The sequence below is a fragment of the Copadichromis virginalis genome, linkage group LG22 (genome assembly GCF_057382275.1).
Source record: "Copadichromis virginalis isolate Kocher_CV1m ecotype Utaka linkage group LG22, C_Virginalis_male_GT1.1, whole genome shotgun sequence".
Taxonomy (NCBI): Eukaryota; Metazoa; Chordata; class Actinopteri; order Cichliformes; family Cichlidae; genus Copadichromis; species Copadichromis virginalis.
In genome coordinates, this window is record NC_140638.1 from 29,180,900 (window position 1) to 29,207,588 (window position 26,689).

The 26,689-nt window shown below is 41.3% G+C and overlaps 1 protein-coding gene and 1 non-coding gene across 5 annotated transcripts in view; one reads left to right on the top strand and one right to left on the bottom strand.

The window, feature by feature from the left end:
- khdrbs3 (KH domain containing, RNA binding, signal transduction associated 3) overlaps positions 1-26,689 on the bottom strand; it is a 204,896-nt gene that overhangs the window by 33,268 nt on the left and 144,939 nt on the right. For all 4 annotated transcript variants that reach the window (XM_085445807.1, XM_085445806.1, XM_085445805.1 and 1 more), the window contains 3 exons: positions 25,390-25,536; positions 24,381-24,520; positions 10,550-10,730 (listed from right to left, as the gene is read on the bottom strand). In XM_085445807.1, coding sequence (XP_085301933.1) covers positions 10,550-10,730; positions 24,381-24,520; positions 25,390-25,536 — 468 coding nt within the window. The remainder of the gene's footprint in view (positions 1-10,549; positions 10,731-24,380; positions 24,521-25,389; positions 25,537-26,689) is intronic.
- On the top strand, positions 3,635-3,740 carry LOC146683609 (U6 spliceosomal RNA). The gene has a single exon (XR_014917779.1). It is a non-coding gene; the product is annotated as a U6 spliceosomal RNA (small nuclear RNA).

The window sequence follows — 26,689 nt, forward strand, 5'->3', positions numbered from 1 at the left end:
GGACCTTTAATTCGTACACTGTAGCACATTTATGCTGGAACAGGAAAGGGCCTTCTCCAAAATGTTCGTGCAGAGTTGGGAGTACAAAAATTGTACAAGATATTGTAGTAAGCTGAAGCATTAATTACCCCCTTTACTGGAACTAGGCGGGGTTCAACAACCCCACAGCATTATCCCCCCTCCACCAAACAGACCTGGCACAATGGCGTCATGCAGGTAACGATCTCAGACTGCCAGATAATGAAGCACAATTTGTTCTAGAGTCCAGTGGTAGTGTGCATCAAATCACGCCATCCTATTTTGTGATGTAAGGCTTGGCATGAAGCTGCTCGCCATTGGAAACCCATGCAATGGCACATCTATAGTACAAGCTCCAGTTCACTGCTGAGACCCACCAGCGGTCATGTAACCAGGGAGATGACTCTCCTACTCCTCTACAATACGCAGTTTTATTTGTTTTTAAATTGCATTGTTGAATTCAATTTCCTTCAGTATGAGGAATAATAATTAAATGTGAAGATCTTAATAGAAAAATTATTCTGTTCCTGTGCTATCAAGGCTGCAGGGGGGTTCTGTAATCGAGAGTTAAAGAGTAGTTTTCCTCCTCATCAGCAGCCAGTAGCCTCCATACTCTGCTGATGCTGCATTGTCATTCAGAAAATTTACTACAATAAAACAAATAGACTTCACCTCACAAATGCACTTTGTGGGTTCTATTAGACTAGCATTAGACTGCAAGGAAATGGTATTAATATAAAAAAAAAAAAAGAAACAAAAGAAAGCACTACTTTTTTTTTTAGCTCCTCACGTCAAACTCTGTGTACTATATTTGTGCAATATTCCTACAGGGATAACTTTATCCCTTTTTATGTGTGTTCTGTATTGATTTCATATCATGTGGCAGCAATAGCAGCAATACATATCAATTTTCTTATACAAAATAAGTATAACATTAAAAGACAAGATGAAATTTATTTGTGCCAGGCTTTTATTAAAAGCAGGTTACAATTTCATTCACCTGTTACCAGAAAAAGACACATCCATGTTACAGATTAGCCTTTTTTTAAGAAGAATAAATAAAAACATAGTGAATAAAAATAATAAAATAGGCGGTGGTTAGAACATGTTATTTTAATTTGAATGGTTCTCTCGTATGAATAACTGTAATAAGTAACGTCTTAGTTCTTCGTGTTTCACATGGTTGGGAATCGTTTCTTCATAATAGGAAGGGTTTACCTTACAATCCAGAGTTAGCGAGATATGGTAGTAAAATTAGGGCTTTATTAATAAAACTGAACTGAATTCATTTAGAAACCCTGTGTGTTATTGTGAAAAACAATTCTAGTTTTCAGGGTTACAATATTTTGATAAAAATCCACGGTGACTGACATTTGTGCTGTTACGCCTACTAGTAAGATGGCAATACCCTGTGGCAAAACACAACCTGCTTTAAAAAAAATCAAACAAACACAAGCAGAACTGCCAAAAACTGTTTCTCTAATGAGGTTGACTCTATTTTTTTCTAATTCTCTATTTCTAACACGTCAGATTTTCTTGTTTTCATGCAGATTACGTCCCGGATCAAAAAGCGATACAATCGTCGTCGTCTTTTTTTTTTCTCTTTTTTTTTTTAAAATCGTTGTCATTTGGAAATGAGATCGCACATAAGTATGAATTGAGATCGCGATTTTCTAACGATTAATTGTGCAGCCCTATACAGCGCTATATAAGAATCTCCAAAAATTAGTCAATCCGCATACGATCCCATGTTAAAATCTCCAACTCAACACTATTACAAACCATAACTACAAATGTAGTACAGCTTGATGTGTCTTGATGACTGAAGCTGTAGTTAGTCTATTACTGTAATTAGTCTATTACTTACCTCTAATTAGCAGGTAATGCAACCACAGGGCTAATGAGACTGCTGACAATCTTGCTAGCGTTAGCTGATGACTTAGCTTCCTCTGCTATAAACAAAGTTCCGTGATCCAGTGTGGGAGCACCAAATTTAAAGCAGAGCTTTGAAAATGTATATTGTTCTATACAGTCCATGATGCACAAAGCCCTCTTTAACCATAGCAGATGCAGACCAAGCACAGCGGTCGCAGCGCTGGTAGAAACTTTAATTAGGCTTCAGCACAAGCCCTTACTGCTAAGTCCTCATCTCGTCTCACTGGTGACTCTATCTAGGTGCTGTCCACTCACATTGGACAACGCTGACTGGTATTAAGGGCCACATTAAACTTTAACAATGGCATGTTATTGCCATTTATTAGAGCAGCTACTCTATAATTGAGTTACAAGAAGGCTGAGAGGCGAAACATGCCTGGTTTATAAATCACAGTGGCACATTTAAAATGATTCTTTTCACCGGCGTCTGTCACACAAAAAGCTTTTTAAAAATGGAGCACAGACTGTGATGATGGTTTCAGTGAAGTGATTATAATATCTGATGTGTCTGTACTGATATACCATTTACTCGAAATACCTTCCAGAGCACAATAGTGCGACAATACTGCAAAAGTGCCGTGTTTCCAGCGCTAAACAGGATTAGTGTGACAGTGAGAGGTTGAAGGGGGCCGGGGGTGGGGTGCAGAGACAGATAGGAGGGAGAGAGAACAGCTCCTAAGTGAGTCTTTCATTTGAATGCTAGTGGATGGCTGAGAGGCGTGTTGTCAAAAGATAAGGACTGGCCTCTGAGGCCACTGAAGACTAACAGAGGGTCTGGCACTGCATGTTACAACAGGCGTATCACGGCCGCGGCACTGTGCTCTACAATACCACTGTAACAGATAGGATGCCACTGACACTCCGGCGCTGGATTTATTCCAAGCAGTCTGTACTAAATCCAAATGAGTTCAGCGACGTGCAGCCCTCGCTTTACGAACTTTTCCCAGAAAGTGCACGCACGCCGTGGCCTGTGCTAAAGAGAAGGAAAAAACGCAACAAAAGGTGTCAGAAAAGCAAACAACAAAGTGAGAAAATTAAGCAAATGAAAAGAAGAAGGAAAGCTTTGTTGTTCCCAAGATTACTAAATTACGACACCATCTGTTCAAAGAAAAATGTCTTGCCTCCATACAGCTGTGCCACACACTGGTCTTAACTTTTTAACGATGAAGGCAAAACAACACCCCGTGATATTGCCGCGCCGAAAACAAATAAGCCAGTATTTGCAATCCTCGGTCATCTGTCTTGGTCAAAAATTTCACAAAGTAGCTTTGTGTCATTTATTCAGCTTCTTCCTGCCAGCATATTTCAGAAAGCTGAACAGGCTGGAATTTGCTGGAGCTTTTCTGCTGCAGGGGTAGAAATACTACTCACGCTATCAGATTGAGGGTGCCAAAAAGTTGGCCTCATGCATCAAGTTGAAGTATCACTACCCCGTGTTACGCCTGACAAATGTTTCTCCTTCCGTTATTTTAACACCTTTGGTTTTGATCTTGGCTTAGTTTTAAATGAATTCTGTTCACACCTGCCAAGTATTATCAAGGGAATTCATGCCATCAATAAATTAGCCCTGAAGAAAAACATCTGCACACTGCAAATCACTCACCGCTTTCACTTCTGATGTAGCTCGACTATACGTGCTTATGCAGAACAGAGTCATGACAGGTCGTGGCAAGACTGTATTGTGTTACTTCGGTAGCACATATACTAAAATTGGAACGATACAGAGAAGATTAGCATGGCCCCTGCGCAAGGATGACACGCAAATTCGCAAGACTGTATTGATACAAGGACACGAAATATCAATATTTTAATTTGTTTAAAAAATTTAAATAGTCTGGATTTTGAAAAATACTACAAACAAGAGAGCTCATCTCATGCACCTTGCTCCTGAGAAAATCGAACAATTGGCTCAGCTGAAAAACACACTTAGCTTGACAGAGCTCAGTCACAGGAGTAAAAGCAGGACAGTAGCCTCCCTGCATCTATAAAAAAATTAGAGGATGCCTAGAATGCATAAAAGTCTTTCACATTCTGCAACTGACTACAGCGACTACACGGTTGCCCACATTTTGAGGCTGTGGCACACTCGAGAGCGCTTTTGATCTTAAGGCCCAGGTCACCTGATCGGTCGTAACTTTTCTGCAAACAGTCGCCATCCGACATTTTTCCATCCGACCATGTCAAAGGTTTCAAAATACTTGCTGTCTAATTAATAAATGCAAACAGTTTGCCAACATGTTGCCAACAGTCTGAATGAGTTTATGTCACTGAACACAACTCGGGGGGACTCGTCTCAACTGGCTGCCAGCTGGTTGTATTCTGGTTATATATAGAACAGATCACAGATGCAATAGTTAAATGTGATTTTCTACTTTAAATTTAGGCTGCTTGGGAACTTCCCCTAATGTACTGAACATTTCTTCTCCTCTCCCATTCCGATTTGAATCTGGGAAATTTTGCCTCAGACAGTCAGAAATATTATAATTCAGATCAATACATTTACATATTTTTGTATCTAGAAAAAGGAAGCTGACACTTTCCAGACTTTATCAAAGGTGTGAGCGTCACAGCAGATGCTTTTGTGTCAAAGTAGCTGAAGATAAAACACAGAAAAACATGAAGGTGATTTTCCTGGCCTGGGGTTTTATAAAAATATTCTGCAGTACACCAAAAACGAAAGAAAACCATTAATCAACTTATGAACATTACCTCTGAAGTTACAGCGGTTTTATTAGAGACACGGCTAAGCGTTTTGCATTTTGTACAATTTTAAAAAGTTTAAATTTGTTCAGTATTGAACGGCAGAAATTAGGTTTTCTTTTCGGAAGTAAGTAAAAGGAAAAAAAAACATTGTCCGACAGCGCTGTAAATAACTGTAGTCTTATGCGTAACAAGCAAGCGAATAATGCAGAAAACAGATTTCGGGGATAGACGGGAAACTGTTCTTGAAGTACAGAGAGAGAGAGAGAGAGAGCTGTGCATGAAGTGTGATTTAATTGGTGGAAGCAAAACAGCAAAAGTCAGAGGGAGTCCATGACGATGTTTATGTGAAGCTTAGTTTGGATCTTCTTTTGCTGCTCGTTCGGTCAATATTGTTTGGAGGGAGATAAAAACAACACCTTCAGTATCAGCGCAAAAAGGGTGTGAACACAAAGTGCAGACCCGCCGAAACATCAGAATCAGCGAGCTGTCGGCTTTCAGCCCCGACCGTGTCCGTGCCGTCGGGTGAGAAAGGCGACATCTCACTGATTCTGATCTGCGGGTCTGCGCTTTGTGTTTACGTCTTTGTGCAGAAGCCGTGTACTGCTGTCATTTACTGTTTTAAATGTTTGGTGGTTGTCAAAATTTTGTGACGTTTCTGAAATTTTGGGCAAAATACATTTATATAAAAAAATCGATTCAGGATTTTAATGAATCAATATCACGTTATCCAAGCCAGAATCGATTTTAATCGATGAATCGATTATTAAAACCCACCCCTATTTCCAAGTGCTTACTTATAGGTTTGGTTAGATTGTCCAATTCTGACAGTTTTGTCTGTAACAATGCAGGGCCTTTACCTTACAATATAAAGTGCGTCGAGGTGACTGATGTTTTGAATTGGTGCTTTATAAAAAATGTGACATTAATTGAAGAGAGAAAGATATTCTACTTCATGCATGATAAAACCGTGCTGCTGGAGGTGCTGAATGAAAATCTGAGAATTCGTCAGTCTCCAGGCAATAAGAAAATCACATTTTGTGGCAATATGTTGTCTTGAGGCATTTTTATCAGGCTAAAAAGAGAAAGAAAAGGAGGCAATAATTTGCTCCACAAAAACAAATTAGAGGCTCCACATACAAAAATAAAATAGTAGAGGATAACTGAAATTTCTAATTTGTGGTAGAAATTACAGATGACTCTCATTTGTTTGGAGCTAACAAAGAATAATTCAATTTTCTCTGCAATTAGTACAAATCACAGGTTTGGTCCCGTGTGGGGAGGATTCAATCCTATCTTCATGACTGGTCTTGCCTGCCACACCAGTTGGTTGCAGCTTCTTTGTTACTGTATCTAAAATATTTCCCTAACCATCACATTCGATGGTTAAAACTGCTACAAGGACAGTGAATTAGACAACACGATTCAATTAACAGTGCTTGGCTCTCAGCAGGACTCGACATGCGGAGAAGTGCCTGAGGGAGATTTTTTTTTTTTTTTTTTTTAATGCCACAGTAGTCAGCAAGGACTCACAATGCTCAGAACGGATTACTGCTCCTGGAGGATTTAACATAAACAATTCCAACCCACATGCATTGCACACTTCGTGGTCCTCTCACCCAAAGGAATTCAGCTACCGTGTGAACAGAAACAAACACAGTTTCTCTCGCGTACATCTCCAGCATGGAGCTGATGTTCTACTATTTCGGTTAGCCTCCTTGGATTCTGTTCCATATTGGCAATGCTGGAACGGAAAGATACCAGCCAGAGCCTCATTTCTGACATGGGAGTTACATCATGTTTAATTCTCCTCCAATGGGATTAGCAGCAGGTAAGACAGTGATCTCAATGCACTTAATGAATTACACGAAATGAGATTTGGCTGCAGTCACAGTAGGCACTCAAGACGGCCGGGGCAGCCAGGACTGGAACACGGGATAATGACATTTTCGTGATTTTGTTTGGTAACAATTAGTTTCAGAGTAATTTGATACTGATGCAAGTAGAACCTTTAACAAAAGGTGCATGCCGACTGCATGGCGGGGCATCATCAAGACAAAAATCGCAAGGGGGTAATCTAGGTCTGGCTCTTTCTTCCTGAACAAGAGCGGAGAAGACGCCTCCAGTTGAACAAGTGTTCTGGCCCGTGGCGATGCTGAGCAGAGCACAACGGGAACGTGTATATGAGCAAAAGCTAAGCGGTGACAAATGAAAGCAGCGAAACATCCCTTTGTCATTTCATTGATGAATACAGGGGCCTATTTGTCAGCGGCCGACAGAGAACGCTTGCCCTGGGATAGTGATACATTCAGATAATACAGAGTAACTCATTGAGCCTCTAATTTGCAGCGATGTGCTTCGATTTATCATGTGGCAGATGTTGGGGGTCTTTTTTTCCCCCTCACACACAGACACACAGGTGCAGGTGTCGGGAAGGGAAACGGGGGGGGGAGACGGGGGACGGGACACAGTTTACAACTGTGACAATGATGGCAAACAGCTGGTCCAGGAGTCATTCTCTACGACCTCCACGCATTTGAATTGCAACCTCTGAATAAACCTGTCAGATGTGGTTAGGTATGGGCTGCTGGGGCAATTTTCCAATGCAGGCCACCTCCTCGCTCCTTCCCTCTGCTAAATATGCGATGCTGATCCCGGGGTCTCTGGGGAACTTGCCTTGACAGTGCGGCAGGAGACTCTCTTGGCAAATGCACAAAAGCCTCTGACTCTAAGCCTAATGTATTCATCTCTGGGAGCTGTTGATATTGCAGGTTACCATAAGACTGTAGGTAAGCTACAAGAACAGTCCACAATAACAGCTCGAAACAGCTTAAAGGGAGGGAACTTGAAACTGATTTTTTTCTTTCCACAGGGATGTGAACTACTACAAAAACACATCTGGGAGAGACATCTGTGCCACATTTTGAGTATCAAACAGTTAATTTTCTGTACTCTGGTGATACCATCTTCACCGTTTTGTACCTTTGCTGCACTGATTTAAGGTGGAAGACCTACACATCACTCTCAGATATTTTTCGTGTTCCATATAGACCGTGCTGAGTCGACACAATTACACAATTGTTTGTGGACGTAACCTCTTTAACTGTAAATGTGTCTGACATTCATGTTATGGTGATTAACTTCATTCTTTAGCCTCTGGACCCAGATTTTTAGGCTTGTTAAGAATAATGTTGATTTCAGGTATGCAAAAGCTGACTGAAATCTAGAAGGGCACAAAATATTACTGTAAGATCTGTTAGCAAGCTAGCAACAGCTCGAGAAAAATTAGCCTAGTGGCTCCTCCATGATTATCCGCCTGCTTGCAAGTGAAGTCTACGCTGTAGAATGAGATGGAGGTAAGAAAAAGATTCTGTATATGAGCTATGATGGTAACTTAAAATGGTAAACCACTGAAAAAGTATTACTCACTGGAATTAACTGTGTTCTGGCAGCCTAACAATATACATTTTAAAGCTGTAAGGAACTTTTGATTTGACAGTCAACATTTTCAACACGTCTGGTTAGTATTTGTGCAGCACATATACATCAATAATAAATCAAAAATATTTGAATTAAAAAACAAAACAAAATGAACGTCGTGCAATTATACTGCGTTATATTTCCCTTTTTTAAGAGGCATCTGAACCACCTAAAAAAATGGGAATTTGTGGGACTATTTATAGGTTGATGGACCGCTATATAATTTAAAGCTTTTAAGAAAAAAATTGTAACTTTAATTTATATTTGTTTTACAGTTAAGTGATAACATTAAGTATGTAGTATGAGAACTAACTGTGAATAACAGAAGAATTTGAAGTTCAAAATACATGCAAGAAGGCTGGAAGTAACATTTTTTTCGTTTCTGAAACCATTTTGGACTGACCTCTAACCCTAGCCTTAAGTTTGCCAGAGACGGTGGATCTTAAACAGGTTACAGTTTTATGACATCAAAATGTAACATACTACCTCGAACATAGTCACATCTAGTTTTTTTCATATATGAGACAAGATATTGTGTGTGATCCTTGTTTTATTATTATGCTGCTCCAATATTGATAATTCAGAATTAGATATCAGATGCATACATTCTGACCGTTAAGGAAACAACAGAGGAGAGTTTACATTTCAAACTGAAAAAAAAAAAAGACATCTTACTCTTAGGAGAAAATAATGATCCCATAATGTCCATTAATTAGCCACAGGCTACAAACTGAACTCAATTTTTATCCCGTATTCATTTAAATTCAAGCTAATTAGAACAAAGAACATAAACCAAATTATCCTTTTTAAGTCTCTGTTTGCAACATAACCATTACAGTACAAACTGGAGGAATACCTTAGTAGTTAAAAACACAACAGTTCTGAGGCCTAAGGGACAACGCTGAAGTGTCAGTGAGACAGTGTACAGCCAAGTAACGTTGGTATACTTGGAAACCAGAAACTATACCAAGTATAAAAATATGCACATGAAACTCGTGTTTTCAGAGTTATGACTCTGAGAAGGAGTTCGATGTTTGACACACATTATAATTACACCTCCTTCAGCTATATGTCGCAGCATCTCCTGCTGCTGCCACGCTGATGAACAGACAGATCAGCAATGAAATTGCTGCAACTAATCTGCTGTTGTTTCCATAACACAAGCATGCATGAACACAATGTTCACTATTCTTGGCTTCTTCCTCCAACTCTCCCACTCCCACTGGGGAAATGCACCTCACAGTTTGAAAACCCCTCATCCACAGTAACCAGGTCATCCCCGGTGGAGAAAACCCCACTCCTGTGCTTTAAAATGTAATTTTTAAAACTAGATTCTACTCTTCATAGTATGGGGGTGGAACTGTCAAAAACAAACACCTCTAAAACTAAACTAACATTACAAAACAGATGGACTCCAAAGCGACCCATGCATTTTAAAGCCTAAATGTTGTGTTTTTGAAGAAAACCATCGACTATTAACCTGCAGCTTCCCAGAAAGCACAATGTTATCAAGCTACATTCATAGAGAACGATCATAGACTATTTGGACACAAATATAGCTCAGTCGAAGATGGATGTAACCACTGTGATGTCATTGGTTGGTGTTCAGACTCATTGTTTGCGTTTTTTGCTGCTGCCGTGTTGGTTTGAACAGCAGTCCCCAACCTTTTATAAATACAACTAAATAAAATGATACGACCGAGACAAAAACTGTGGTATTTTGTAAATATAATAATAAACACAAATTCACTGTGTAATTGTGTAACTTTATTAGCAGCGTCGTCCTGAGATGCACCAACAACATTGAGACTAACCTCCTCCTCTCTGCCCCTTGATGCTCTGTGGTTGCTAACGTGTAAATATTTCGTTCAAAATAAGACACACGACTACAACACATGAAAAGACCCAGGGAAACCGAGTTAACGATAAAAACCCTGAAAACCATAAATTTCACACCCGAGCCTCAACTCACGCAGCCCAGTACCAAACGACTCATGGACTGGTACCGGTCTGTGGCCCGGGGGTTGGAGACTGCTGGGTTTGAAGACCCAGCAGTGACCATATTTGGAGGGTGACGTGCCAGCCTCAAGTAGGCATCAGAGGAATAACAATTTCTCCAGTGGCTTGATTTTTAATCCCCAGAGATTGCCTCATGGAAAGAGTAAGACGTAAATTTAACTGAATCTATATTTTTAATATAACATAAAAGTCAATCCAAATCTGAAATATTTCAATAAAACTCTCTCATTCTTATTTTAAAAACGAGTAGCAGTTGATATGGCACTCAGCCCTACACTATGTTAAAAATTTATTAAACTTCAATTTCACACACATGGACACAAACTGCAACACGCAAACATATTTTTGCACACGTGCGCTCACTGCTGTGTTCTCGCATTATATTGGAAATACTCACATATTCGCCGTATGAGTCCTGGACTATGGGAGGAACTGGTCTGTACCCGGTGGCCGGGGGGGCCCCTCTGGCTCTCTGCACCCCTCGCCCTCTGGAGGACGGAACCCGGCTGGGCGGGGCTCCTCTGGGTGCGGCTCCTCGAGGCAGTGCTGCGTGCAGTGGAGGAACTCCTCCGCGACTCCTGACACGAGACACAAACATCCGCCCAGGTTTAGATGAAAGAGCTAATGCATGTTTTATATCTTATTAGCTTTTTTGGAGGCGACTGTAATAAATTCTGTAGATTACTGGAGGGAGGAATGGAAATGTGCGTCTAGCTGAGATGGATCAGATGCACAACACAACATATTCATATCATTTTTAAGGCAGTAAACGATACTGTTAAATGCATATCACTTCACAGTATTTCATCTATCTCAGATGTCCATTGCATTCCATGTCTTCACGATGATGTGCTGTAATATATCATGTTTGCAGTGAAGCTGCCTCATCTACTTCCATTCCAGTTAGTGATTTCCTACATCGGCCAGAATGACTTGACTGCAACCGTAGCAATGAATTTGATACATTCGGCAGGCAGGTTATGTGTGTAGGTGGAGAGAGAGGAACAGCGAGGGTGGAGGGCAAGTTCTTCCAGTCGAGAAGAAGTGAGTCATGTCCATTACTCAAAACACAGCATGTCTTGTGGCTGAATTGCTTTCTTGTCTATTACGGCAAATGTAGATAAAGAAAAAAAAAAGTACTTCTGCCTGTTTTATAATAAATGTATTCTACTCTGTTTGTTGATTTTCTAACTTGTCAGCCTGGAGAGAAAAGCACTGGTTAAAATTCTGCAAAAACTGAACATTTCTTTAAAATCTATTTCTTAGACATGGTTTCTTTTGATATTTAGAACTGCCAACACCCGACTTCTGCCTTTAATATTTTAGTAGCCAAGCATGCCCATCACACGCGGCTCTGCAGCAAACGAGTGAGCGATTCTGATGACATCTGGAACACAGAGCCTAACTCGCACTGAAATCAAGACGGAAGCAAATTCAAGCTGCTCTGCTGGAAATCAAAGGCGGTCTGACCTTGTGGTTTGGTAAAAATGTTGCACGCGCTTTTTACATCGAATGAGCTTTCTTTTTAAAAGCAGTTAACTGATATGGAGCAGCAGCAGAAAACCGCCAGGGGTCATTTTCTTTCTATGCTTTCCATTTCAGCTCCTTCTTCCCATCTTTTCTTTTTTTTTCCTGGTGAAACATCACAGATTTGGGGCAGGAAGACAGAGAGAGTGAAAAAAGACTAACCAGGATAGTAGGGAATGTTTACTTGATTGCAATTTGACCGTCATTAAGTTTAAATACTTAAAAAAAAAAACGATTCCCCTTTAAGTGCTGGATCCTTCTATTCCAGCAACAGCTCCAGTCAAAGTTAGTGTAAAAAGGAACATCTGTCACGGTTCTGGGTCCGTTGGACCCAGTATTTTGAGTTTATTATATTTCGGTTTAATTCTGCTTCATGGATTGTTTTCTTGTTCTCGTAGTGATGATGATTATTTCTTGTTTCTGTTTATCCGTGCTTAAGGATTTGTTCTCAGTTGTATCTCACGTTTAGTTTAGTTCAGGTTCCATGTGTCAGTCTCTGTCTGTCTCTCAGTGTAAAGTCTGCATGCTTGTTTAGTAATTCATGTGTCCTGTTTTATTGTGAAAGTCTTTGTCTTATGTTAGTGTGTGCAGCTTGGTTCCCCCCGTCTCGTTAACCCTGATCTCTCCCAGCTGTGTCTCCCTCCTGTTGCCCATTCGCTGATTACCACCCTGTGTATATTAGCCCTGTGTTTTCCTGTGCTCAGTGTCGCGTCGTACCCGCAGATCCTGCCTGTGTGTTCCAGTTAGTGTTTTCATGTTTGGTTTCTGTTTTGTTGGTGCCAGCAATAAAGCTGTGGTTTTCAGTTATATTTCCGTCTGAGAGTCCTGCACTTGGATCCACATCTCCACCTGCCCGCACACAGAGCCCTGACAACATCAATTACAAAGTCTCTATTAGAACGGCATCAAAAAAGCGTGCAAATATGGAAGAAACTGCATGCTACTTCCACTGTAGGAGCCTGTGGGACTCCTGTCTTATCACGCACAAATTAAGCATGGTAAATGCTAATTACAGTGTAATTTAAAACACAGCCAATTATATTCTGACTCTGAGCAACACAAACGCCCTTTCTTCGTGACCTTGTTTATCTCAAAATCTGATAAAAGAAGTGTGTTTTCTTTTCTAAACACAAAGAGCAAACAACACGACTGCTTTCTCTTTCTTTTTTTAAAGCGAGCGTCGAGCAAAGAGCGTTAAAGTCTCCTAATGGCCGTGAGTATTTTCATTTGTAGTCTTGTGAGGTCTCCAAGGAGCTGGAATTAGCGTGGGTTCACAGAGATGGTACAGAAGCAAGCATCAACTGGAGATCATTTGCATTTAAAGGATTTTATGCAAATGAGGCTTTGCTTTGCTAATGTTTATGGACACCAGACATTGCATCACTGCACTCTGCTAGACACTATTTACTATCATTGTTGTTTTCCAATTAGAGGTGCTTGCTCACCGGCCTGACCTATTTCATCACACATGAATAGCAGTTTCGGGTAAAACATGACCTTTTAACATGGAACAAACAAACACTGCTATTCACAAAATGTACGTCGTTAGCTTAGCCAAAAGGTGGTATACACACTCGCCTCAATCATGGGCTATTTCTGTGTGCTTTTTCACATGACCAGGGGAGTACAGTTAAATTAAGAAATAATGGTGTTAAATGTAAATATAACATTTTCATACTACACTGACATGAAGCAATAATATTATGAATTATTATTCTGCACAATTCATACTTTCTGAAGGTTTTCTGCTAAATAATATTTAAGTAAATGTTAATTTAAATATACCTGATCTAATAATGATTGTGGTATAGGAAGTAGTTTGGTTTAGTAAATGAATTTAATTGTTCACTCCTGCTAACTCCTTTCTATTGGCTGTTCACTGTGGGACCCTGTACTAATGTGAAATGTGAGTATGTGGCGCTGCCACCGACGGGATTAGAGTGTGGAACAGAATGTAGCTCAGAATGAAAAAACATTAACATCACTTTTAGTTAGTCCCTTATTCTCAGTCATGGAAGCCCCAGGGGGTAAAACTACTGTGGGGCCTGCAGATGCTGATAAAAAGGCAATAAGACAGGCAATAAGTCAGTCTGCTATCGAATGGGGTCAAGTTGACGATTACATGAATTGTGCTGGTGGTAATATGTCACTAAACTGTGATAAACCAGTGAAATCTGTTTCTGTCTGTTCCATCTACAGACACAGAAATTCAGATTAAATAGAAATTCACAGTAACTATTTCCAATCTGATTTCAGCCAGACTGCAACATGCATCTGTCTGCCTTTATGAATTAGATGGGAATTATTCGCAAGACACGAGGCAACTTTAGCAACCACCTTGTGATCTAAAGGGGCTGATAAGAGCTGAGCTCACTACACTGTGCCACTAAGGGAAGAGGAAGAGATAGTTATGTTGAAATACTTTTCTTACTTTTCAGTTTTCTTATGATTCTTAAATTATTTATTGTTGAATATTGTAAGATTTCATATATTTTGTAAGTAAATTGCAAATAGTTTCAGAAACTGCAACCAGGGGGAAGGCAAAATATGAACAGATGTGGTTCAAGATTGTATTTTTTTGTTAAATGATGGATTGGCATCACCTTTGTGCTTTGTTGCATCTCATCTTGGCTTGGTGTATTTTAAAACGTATCTGTGTTTGCATATCTGCATTTCATTTCCATATTGCCATCCTGAAAAGGGTTGTTTAACGTTAAAACCCTACAATCATATTGTTGTCTATCACTGCAAAAAAAAAAAACCCAGTACAATCTAGATGCTCATAATGCACATAAGGCCAAATCAATCTCAGAAGAACAGCTTGATGGAGGATCACTAAGTAAAGTTTAAAAGTTTAGATTTCACAAGTCAACAGTCATGACTTTTTAGACTAACATCTGTATAACTATAACTAGCTGTGTAAACTGTAAAATGATAACATTTGTTAATATAAAGTAGGGCTGCTCGATTATGGCAAAAATGATAATCACGATTATTTTCACTGAAATTGAGATCACGATTATTTGACGATATTTATTTAACCCTTTAAGACCTACTATAGAACCAAGTCCACCAGAGCTTATATTATTTTTTTACATGCTGTAGTGCCATTTGTGGGAGCATTTCAAGTTGCTATACATCAATACAACTGTTATAGCCCATATTTTAATAATATGTATGCATTAAGTCCATAGTAATTACATAAATTGCAAAAAAGTGCAATAAACTACAAAAAAAATTGAAAATCGCTTTTGTTTTGTTTACATATATTTCTACTTGGAGAAATTTAAGAGGCTTATCCCTCAAAACTTTAAATACAATAAAGTTGCAAAAAATAGTTTACAACAACAGGAAATTTATTTTGAGTGTCTTCATAGTTTTATTTTGGAGATACAGCAATTTTTATATACTGCAGGAAAAACAAAAAACAATCCTATGATGCAAATTTGCAAAGAAAACAGCAGGTGCATCATTTCACTGTGGGAAGTGTTACGAACAGCTGATGGATCGGCAAAGCGTGTTTCTGGAATATTATGTTTTTGTTCCTGCAAGCGCTTTTTATGCAATTTTTGCAAAGCTATATGTGGAAGGAAACCGTGACCGAGGACAAGCTGATGGCATCAGATGTAAGTACAACTCCTCCGGTTCAGGTTCTACAGGGATTTAAAAATAGTTACGCAAAACGGAGCATGCTGCTCTGACCGGCTTTAAAGGGTTAACAATGACTTTAAAAAAATAATATAAAATAGTGTGCAACACCACTGAAGTTTTTTTTTTTAAACTCTCTTTTCAACCAACGGCAGTCACTCTCCAAATAACTTCTGCTTAGCTTTCCGAGCTTCCCTCGGGTCCTCTTAATCAGCGGTCTCCAACCTTTTTTGCGCCACGGACCGGTTTATGCCCGACAATATTTTCACGGACCGGCCTTTAAGGTGTCGCGGATAAATTAGGGAGGGGCTAATAATCGGCTCAGTCATTTTTAATGATCGTTGAAAGCCCAGATCGTAATCGTGATTAAAATTCGATTAATTGAGCAGCCCTAATATAAAGTATTAAAAAATACAGCCCACGGAGCGTCTATACTGTATTTTTGAATAAACAGGTTTTATAACACAAGGATGATGGCTGTTATCATCTAATTTATGTAACTCGTGATCAAACTGCAGCCTAGAGTTCAAAACAGCCATACTCGTTACTGTAAGAGTAATGAAAACTTCCAAGAGTGAAAAAGCAATATGAGTTCTACATCACAGCACATGTTCAAAAAGCTTAAGCATCAAGGAAAGGGATCTTTTCACCTTCCATGCACTCCCACTTTGTTTGAGAAACTGAATTAAATTAAGGAAGAGCTAAAATGACTGTTGCCTGCAGGCAAACAAACTTAGCTTAGTTTGCCACAAATCAAACCAAATTTGGCTCATAGTCATAAACTCAGGAGACCTGCAGCAGCATGCACGGTGTGTGTATAGGGACGTGGAATGTTCTCCACTACATTTATTTTAAAATATTACTACAATGAGTTATTTTTCAGAATTACATTGCTAATATAAGTTGTATATATAATGTGTCATAATATTTAGCTAAACATTACACTATTGAGTAATTAATGTGAGGGCCTTTGATTTGATCTTTCTGACAGCAGAGCTACTGAGTGAAGTAACAGAACAAGAAGTCAGTCTTACTTCCAAGTTATTAGCTTCAAACTTCAAAAGTCTCAGCAAAATAATAAACAGCAGTGCGTGCTGCTTTTGTGTGTAAAAACTGTTCATGCAGCAAACTTATTGTGTTGCACTTGCCTGTGGCCTGATGAAAAATACAGATTATTGACTTGTACTTTATTAAAGTGGGTGAGTTTGTCTGGCTTTGCCGTAAACAGATGCGCTAGTTGATCTCTTGCATTTACAAAAAGGCTGTTCAAGGAATGCTTGCTGCATTTAAGTGCTGGTGCTGCTGTCAAAACCTACCATGAGTGGAATAAAGGGTCTACAGCAGGGATCCTGGGGGCCAAATGTCTACAATGTATTTAGCCCTTCATATCTTTAACATTCAAAATGCAGAAATGTCTTTTTACACTTGTCTTTAATTATCTTATTTGACTGGAATGACAAATAAATGTAGCTCTTTATTAAATGTTTAATATTTAGGATACGCAATACCAAATTCTACCTCTAAAGCAATGGTTGATAAAAAGCACAGTTTTGTGCAAAAAGAAAAAAAAACTTATCTCCCTCATATTTGATGCTTTGCTTCTTTTGTTTGTGCCCTGTTAGTCTTCCAGAATACATTAAAAAAAGCGTATAAATTCAAGGAAGTAGCAGCTGTATGCGAAGTTCCACAGTGCCAACTTCAATTGATAACAGCACTGCGTTGGGTTTGCTGCAACTACAGTTTCTCACTCTTCTTTTAATTCCTGCTGAGGTCTGCAGCCATTCTGCATGGTGTACTCAGAAATACCAGCGCTCATTTTCTGGCTTAAGAAGAACGTTTTTTGTTACAGTTCATTCTTTCAAAAAGTAAGAAACAACTTCCAAACTGTTCAATAACAAGTCATATTACACATGAAGTCTTTGTCTGGTTTGTTGTGCTCAGTTTGATACCGCTGCTTTGTCCTGTTGGAATGGCGATAGATCAGTACAGACACATTATGATACACGTCTTTCTGGCAGATGCACCAACAAGTATAAATGGCAATCTAGGCTCTTTACCAGGGCTTTCAAAATGGCCTATTTAATCTTGTGTGTTTTGTTTTTTTGCTTTTTAATTAGGATAACAAAATAATTTTGTTATCCTAATTCTGCAAAGCTCTGCGTAGGTGCTACACTCTGCATGTTGTAGCTGTGTCAAGGGGCAACATCACAAACATGTGGAATAGCTGGTAACATCACCGTTTGGTAAGAGTTGGTCCTTTAGCTTAGCCCCTAATGTTTAAACAATCAAGCCACTAAAACTACTGTCTCTAGTTGTTACACATTTTTCTTGTATCTTTTAGAGTTTTTACACAGTTCTTCCTCTTCTCTGCACTGTCAGAACTACAAAATGACCTCCAGCAGGACACTGGTGTGCAAGTATCTGACCAAACAATCAGAAATAGGGCTATGCGGATGATGTGTTGCTTTTTCTGCAAAACACACAAAACAACCTCTCTGAGGTAATTACTCTAATAAACTGGTTTTCAAGAGTTTCAGATTATTCAATTAACTGGCCAAAATCTACAGTTCTCCCCATTAACTGCTCCTTCCATAATTCTTCCTCTGCCCCACTGCAATCCGGAAATATTAAATATTTAGGTATTAATGTTTCTCCTAAGCTTTCAGACTTAACTAAATTAAATCACATCCCACTTCTAAAGAAAGTAGAAGGCGATCTGACTAGATGGAAATCTTTACCCATATCACTCATGGGAAGGGTCGCCACTATAAAAATGATGATCTTGCCAAAAATAAATTACTTATTTTTGATGATCCCTAACAAACCATCACAAGATTGGTTCAGATCTCTGGATTCATATATTTCCAAATTCCTTTGGAAAGATAAACCCCCGCGTATTAGCTTAAAAACGCTACAAAGAACCAAGGATAGAGGAGGATTAGATCTGCCTAATTTTCACCAATACTTCTTAGCCAACAGGCTTCAGTTCATCTCAGAATGGTCAAAACATACCTTCCTAGATGAACCTTGGCTAGATGTTGAACAGGCACTATGCAAGGATCTAGAGATTTCAGACCTACCATTTATTAGCTCAAACATCAAAAAACATGAATGCTTTAAAAGTATCAACATCAGCTTCTCTCTAACAGCATGGTGGGAGTATCTAAAAATAACGGAGTCTTCACTAATCCCATGCAAACGTACTCCTATCTGGAATAACCCTGACATATTACAAAACAATAATATGACTAACTTCCCAGAATGGAGTTGTAAAGGAATTAAATACTTAGAACATATATTGGAGGGAACAGAATTGATCCCATTCGACAGACTAGTTGCACAATATGGGATCAACAAGAAAAACTTTTTTAGAATATCAACAAATTAAATCCATAATAAAAAAGAAATTTAACCTCAGTCAAGTTGAATTACAAATACCACCAAGTGCGGCACATTTCCTTACTCTTAAATCCCCCAAATTATTATCTAAAATATATAGAACATTCTCTAAATTAGATGAATCAATATCCCTTCCTACTGCAAAGTGGGAAGCAGATTTATCAGTCAGTTTAGACCAAAACTTCTGGTCTCAGATTTGCTTAAAAACTTTTAAATTGATTAAAAATCCCAGTCTGCAATTAATACAATACAAAATACTACATAGAGTGCACTATACAGGTCATCGGATGTTCAAGATGGGCTTTACATCTTCCAACAACTGCTCACACTGTCAAAACAATACACCAGACAATTACATCCACGCTCTTTGGTTCTGTCCACCAGTGCAGAAGTTTTGGCACGAGATATGTGAAGACTTATCAAAATGTCTGAAATGTAACATTCCAACTTCCCCCTTAGTGTGTTTGTTGGGCAGCTTAGATAATGTCACCTCAGAAAACAATTTAGCCCATATGGTTTTCACTGCCCTATGCATAGCCAAGAAAACAGTCCTCATGAACTGGAAAAATAAAAACAATCTTAATTCTAACCAATATAGAAATTATCTATTATATTACATTAGTTTTGATACAGCCTCGGCCACCACATCAGATCAATTGCTCTGGGCTCCTTTGATCGGCTCCATCACCTAGTGGGGGTGGGGGGTCATAGTTTGGTCCCGCCTTCAATGTTGTGATTGGTGTGGGGGCAGGGACAGGCTTAGGGCGTCGGGGGGTTCCCCGGAGGCATCTTCCTTGGGGGGCTCAACCCGGGGTAGCGGTCATGTCCGGTTGGGGGCCTTTTTCTGACCATTTCCTCGTGGCTGCGTGCAGCGGGGCTAGGGGAGGGTCTGTGGTGATGGACGTGGGTTACTGACCTGGTAGCCTGTCTGCCCCTGGGTGGGTCCGGGATGGGCGTGAGGGTCTGGGGGCGCTCCATCTCTGGGCCGGTGCCCTGGCTGGGCCTCGGGGCCTTGGGTCCTGGTTTGTGTGTTGCCGGGGTTGTGGGCGGGTGGGTGCATGGGAGCCCATCCCTGGCGCAGGGTGCCGCCGGCGTGTCGAGTCGCCTGTGGGGCTCTTCAACCGGTGGGGGAGATTGTTACACCTTGCAGGAGCTTTCTTCCCCTCAGGAACTCTCTGCAGGAGGGGGAGATACAGGAGAGGTGGAGGAAGATCTCAGCCTGGGCATCTATTGTCTCATGTAGTCTGGAAGACGAGTGGATGGTGGGGTGGGTGCAGTTTTCTCTGTGGTGGGGTTGGGTGGACTGTCCCGGGCTCTGTGGGGCCGGGGGGCGCTGCTGCGCTGGGCCCCGGTCTGGATGGGCCTGGGCCCCCTTTCCCTGGCGGGTCGCGGAGTGTGGGGGTGCCTACTGGGGTCAGCGGGGGAGCTGGCCCCAGGGAGGGGTCACCTGCCCCTCCCTTCCTTCCCTCCCCATCTCCAGCTGCCTCCCTCCTCCTGCTCCACCACAACCACCCACACATGCAGGGCCTTGGAGTAGGGGTATGTCACCAGGATGCAGAGGAGGCTACCCCCCCCTCTGTCCCCTTCTGGCTGCCTCTGCCTCAATTTTATCCCACAACTTAGACATTCACATTACTCACACTCTCATTACACATACATATAGGATCTTGGGGGTGGGCACGATACACGGAGTCCAAGTTACCATCAGGGTGTACGCCTCACCCCTGGCGTCGTTGCCCACCTCTCAATTTTAAATACATGTAGACATTGAGGGCTAGCAGGAGGGACCATGCGCTTACCTGCTGCTCTCTGGCAGGTAGCTCTATGCCCTCCTGGGTTTTAATTGCACCTTAGAACACACATGCATCAACACTACAATGAGCGGGTGGAGGGAGGTTTGGAGTCTTCTCTCACCCCCATTCTCTGCGGCCTACTGGAGCGGGGGGCTAGGAGGAGTGGGCCGTCCGACTGCGGTCTGGGGCCTCCCTGCTGCTGCGGAGTCGGGGCGGTCTGCCTCTCCCCACCGCAGGGAAAAGGGTAACACCACCTGGGTCTGGGTGCAGTTCCCCCCTCCAGGGGCAAGGGTACCTAGACCCGGTTAATAGAGTACGCTTGGGGAGTGTGATCGTGTATACAGCGTCCCTTTATGTCTGTCTCCACGTCGGTTGAGTGTGAAGTACATATGAGAGCATGAGGGTGGGAATGGATGTTTGTGTCTGTGTGTGCCTGTATGTCTGTGTCTATATGTCAGGTTGGGTATCAGACGCCACCTCTCTGGGGACATCTCGGGCCCTCCAAGGTTTGGAGGCCTATCTCCACCCACCACCACTTCCCCTGCCGGTGGCGGACTCCCTCAGGTATCGGTGCGTTGGTGGTTCTTTGTATCTGGGGGTGGGCGTCCGGGTACACACCGGCTCACTCCTTGGCGGCCGCTTATTGGGGCTCGCTCGGGCCACTTTGGAGGTGGGGTGCCCCCGGCCTCTCGGCCTGGGGCTCGGTCACTCAGGCACAGCTGGCTGCCGGCGGAGCTCACGGGCGCGTCACTGCAACTCCCCCTGGCTTCTGCTCCGCGGCTGCTGAATGAGCCCTCATCTGGGACTCTCCTTAGCTCTTACTGGGACAGTGGCGCGGCTGCCCCTCTGTGGGTCTTCCTTGGTCTCTTGTGTTCTGGGGGCCTCTGGATGTCTGGAGTTTTGATCTCCTCCATACCTGCTTGATACCATAGAGGACAGGGCTGTGGCTCCCCACACTCTCTAGCAGATCATTACATGGAGAAACCTTTGGAATGCAAGCATGCTGATCCACACAGGTGTACACATGGGTATTCACAGATGCGGACTACAGCTTTCTTGGTTGCTGCCTCAAAGCACACTGTGCGCTGTCTATCTTGCGTGCTGCACCATATCGTTTATTATTTAGTATCTACTGATATCTACTGCTAGCTAGTTTATTGTGATGGTGCTTTTTTTTTTTTTTTTTTTTAATTATTATGTTGCTCTTTGTTGTTTGCTGTCTCCCCTGTTTTTTTTGTTTTTCTTTCTCTCCATACAGGTGACCCAGGAGTTTTTTTTTTTTTTCTCTCTTCCCCCCCTTCTCACCGTCTCTTCTCCCCTTTGGTTTTCTTTCTTCCTCTCCCCCTCTTTCTTTCATTCTTTCCCCCTGTCCTATTAAAAAAAAAAAAAAAAAAAAAAGGATGACAAAGGATGAACTGAAGCTCCGCCATCACGTGATGTCACATGCTGCGGTTTCTGATGTCACTTCCAAAAAAAAAAGAAAAAAAAAAAAAAAGAAAAAAAAGAAATAGGGCTGACGTTCTCGAGTGGGCCCTGTGCTCAATACCAAAATTGGCAGATCCACTAGTGGTGCCATCTGCTTTTCACAATAAGGGTGGGTTCACCCTGAGCACAAGCTCACTTCACCTAAATCCAACAGAACATGAGCTCAGGTCCAGATTTTGGGGGACATTCCTCAGTAGGGCTGTTCGATATAACAATATGAAAACGTCTATCGTATCATATCACGCTATCGTTATCAGTCACTGTAGAAGTTCTCTCTTTCTCTTATATTTAATAAAACCACTCTACGGACGGACAAGCGACTGTTTTTATGCGTTGTCGTTAGCAACAACGATGGTAAAACCATCGCGTGGCTTCGCCGTCCTCTTGTTTATTTTCCACATAAACTAGGGCTGCACGATTTTGCATAAATCACGATTTTTTTGCTTAGAATTGAGATCACGATTCTCTCACGATTTTCTTTTCTAGTATAAATATTTATTGCACTTATTAACTGCACATCAACTTCGTAACAGTTGAGACTGAACATAAAAACAATAAATAAACATAAAAACAACAAATGTCTCACATTTTGTCGTTGCCAAATGTTGTACTGCTTGAAATTCCGTCTCCACCGTTGCTCGACGCTGCGTGTATAGAGCAGGTAGTGCAACAATAGAAAAATAGTTGCGGGACGGCACTGTGTAGCGTTTGTCTAGGGTGTTGATCATTTTCCTAAATCCCTCGTTTTGCACAGTGTTGATGGGAGCCATATCTTTGGTCAGCTGATAAGTGATAGCCTCCGTAATGTCTTTGTGCCTGCGGAAGTTCGACGTGTATAGGGAAGCGCTGTATAAGGTTCCCGTTATTGATGTTTGGGTGGTTGACCGGAACGGATTTTCTCCTGTCACTTTCTCGTCATCCCTGACGTGCTCTCCGTTGTTTTTTCCCTGCTAATTTTAGCATCACACGGCACAGCTTCTGTATCACATGGTATAAGGCTCCGCCCTTGTCATTTGTTGAGCAGGAAGAGTGAGCGCTTGTTTTCATGCAGATTACGTCCCGGATCAAAATGCGGTACAATCGTCGTCGTCTTTTTTTTTTCTTTTTTTAAAAAAATCGTTGTCATTTGGAAATGAGATCGCACATAAGTATGAATCGAGATCGCGATTTTCTAACGATTAATCGTGCAGCCCCAACATAAACCTTTCACAATAAAGCTGAAGATCCTGTTGAGATTGTTTATGGATAAGACGCTAAAAAGAGCCGTCAGGTGCCGAAAAAATAAACCTTAGAACAGGCTTTTCCCCACAGCACGGCGTGTAATAAATACTCACAAAGAAAACTGCGGCCATTTCAACTTATGTAACACTCGACCCCAAGTACACGACGTCCAGCTGAAAACACTTCACGCAAGTCGAGCTGCCCGAGATTCACAGAATTTACAGAAAATGTAAAACTTTTGTGATATATATCGTTGTCGGGACGATAAATGTTAAATGATATGAGGTTTTGGTCATATCGCACAGCCCTATTCCTCAGGACACCACCTGTCATCTCATTAGGAGCAGTACCAGGAGTGCTATTTTGAGTTGTGACAATGAAATTTTGGCAAAATTGACCAATCGCATAATTTTTCACTTCGGTGAAATTAAGTCCTCTTTTCATCAAATAATGTGGCATCCATACATTCCTACATTAGCCAGTCCATATCAATGTAGTTATCAAGCATGATTTGTTTTCACATTGAGATCTGATTGGTTTTCTAAGTATTCCTTTAATTCTTTTGAGCAGCGTACAGTGTCATGCAGATCCTTATGAATTACTGACGATATGGAAAGCAAGTGAAAGGCTTAAATGGTCCTAATGTCTAATGTTGAGTATTGAGTAATGTCAGAGTACTTTCTGACTGGTACTCTGGTATCAGTACTGAAAAGCCGTATTAGCCTGTGAGGTATTATTTAATTAAATCAAGAAGTAATCACACTCACACTGCTATCACAGCTGAGATTTCAGTAAATCCAACCCAGACTGCATTTGAAAAAATACCTAGGCTCGCCGTCACGTCAGAGATTCAAGAGACATAAGAAACATCCACTGTCTACCTTGTATTGCAAAAGCTAAACAAAAACACCAGATATTTCTTGTGTTGTTAGACACAGACGGTCAAAATGTGCTTTAATTCTAAATAGAGACATTAACTCATAAAATGCAACTGGATACTATATACATCTATTTATGGAGAAATAGATAAAGAGCCTTCCCAGTGGCTCTTTATCTGTAAATAATACTCAATCCCCAGATGATCTGAAATGCACAACATCTTGCACATAAACACAAACACACACACACTCTCACACACATTTGGGCACAGGTTACCTGGGAGGCCCTGGAACAGGTGTCCCTCTTCCACGGGCGGCTGACTTGCCCCTCACTGATGGCACCTTGGCATCCTCGGAGCCGCCGTTCAGGTATGTGAGCTCCTGCAGCTGGGCCTGTCTGATCTCATCATTGTAATCCTGCACACAGAGAGGCATCATGTTCACACTCACACACACATGCGTGCGTGCAGACGGCAATAGACTCGCTTTCAATTACACTGTATTAAATTACGTCCTTTATCTCCAGGGCTGCAGCCCCGGGAATATCTAATTAATATACTTTACAGTACTGCCGTGACCGCCGTTCCTGAGGCAGCAAAACATTTCAGATCATTCCTGTTGATAAATCCTCGGGACCCAGCTTGACTTCATCTTTTCACACAGCTGCTTTTTGCCCCTAACTTAAAACGGTATGGAAATATGGCTTTAATCTTAAAATGACTGATATGATTGTCATGTGTCCGCAGTATCAGTGTCTACACTTTATGGCAACTTTGAGATGAGAAGGTAGTCGGTGGGGACGGGACTGCCTATAATTAATGACGAGATGTAAATCATTGGTGCTCTGAGTATTGGAGACATCATTCCTAATGAATGAAGAGTAAATAAGCTCCATGCTGTATGCTGCTGCCAAGGAGGGTTTGGCCCATGCAGAGAGATTCCCTCCTGTGGTCTTTTATTCCTCTTATACCCACGACTTCCCACACAGGATCACACACTGAATCACACACACACTTGGAAGACCCTGACAGAATTATAGTACAAGTTACAAACAAAGAGAGACAGTGAAAGAGCGACTCATCTCTGCTGCTATTCACTCACTTCACTGTGGACAGACTGAAATGAGTTGGCTGGGGCCAAAGGGCAGCTGGAGAGAGATTCAGGAGGAGAAAAAAGTAAAAGCCAGAAGAGGTGTGTGTGTGTGTGTGTGTGTGTGTGTGTGTGTGTGTGTGTGTGTGTGTGTGTGTGTGTGTGTGTGTGTGTGTGTGAGTAGAAAGGGAACATACTGGTATGAGAAACTTCTTGATCTCCTCCAGAGCGTGACCCATCCTGGCGTACGCCTCGGCTGGTGGGGCGAAGATCTCAATGAGGACGTGCAGGTCTTCGTTCAGGTGATGATATTTGGCCTCGCCGCTCTGCCGTAGCTCTTCTTCCTGATGCCACAACAAGAAAGAACAACAGTTTGTTATCATGTATTGTTTCTCTGAACAATAAGACTGGGCTTGCTTCCACTGCAAGGAACATTCACCTTCCTGTAACGGTTTCCATAACTGTTAACATAATAGGTTTGATGCTTTGCTCCTGCAGAGTTTAAGAACTTTAGCCAATGGGCATTCTTTACAATCTCCTCAGCTGTCACATTTAGCTGATTGTTTTTGTCCCATCTTCATTACTAATGGGCGGAATTGATGTGCAGTGCATGCTTATGCCGACATCTCTGCTTGTTGCATTTTGGCTCATCTATGTGATCGCTGTCACTTCATTAAAATAAATTAAGCAACTCTGGGAGGAAATGAAAGTTTTGATTTATAATTGATGGAGTGCAGTATTGATTTCTGTAAAACAGGCTTATGTGAAAAATTGAGAAGTCATTTAGAAAAATCATTTATACGGAAAAAAGATTTTTAATTTAAACCTTTCGCTCAGTGTGTAGTAGAGCGGTGAATCTAACATCCCCGTGCTGGTGTTTGTCCCAGATTATTATAATAATGTTGGTTCGGATCACACTGCAAATGACCAATCACGTTACGGTGACGTCATAGCGCTGCATCTTAATGGGAAAAAAAAGAAATTCAGTTTTATTTAGATAATGCCAAATCACAATAACAGTCGCCTCAAGGTTCTTTATATTGTAAAGTAAAGACCAGACCTATAATAAAATATCCAGAGGGTTTTCGACCTACTGCACATTCACCTCCTCCTCTGCATACTGAGTTAATAGTGGAAACATCTCTTCCACTGCAAAACCAGCAACACGTGTCTTTATTTCCCACAGAAAGGCAGCTTTGGCTAAAGGCTAGCCATTATGGCTTCAGAGGTGTAGCACCAGCATCCTTCTCCTCCTCTACTGGTGGAGCTGTTGGCTCAACGTGTTTCCTTAAAACGTGAGTTTTTTAGCATCTAACGGACATGTAATAGTTCTGCCATGTAACAGTGACCCTGTCTGCTATTTTGCTAGCTGATCTTAACAAGATAACGGATCACAAATGTAGGACTGGATACGTTCCTACTACGCAGCTGCTTGGCAACATGTCAGACAGAAATGACACACGTGTGAAAGCATGATGGACTTTTGTTCTTCCACTG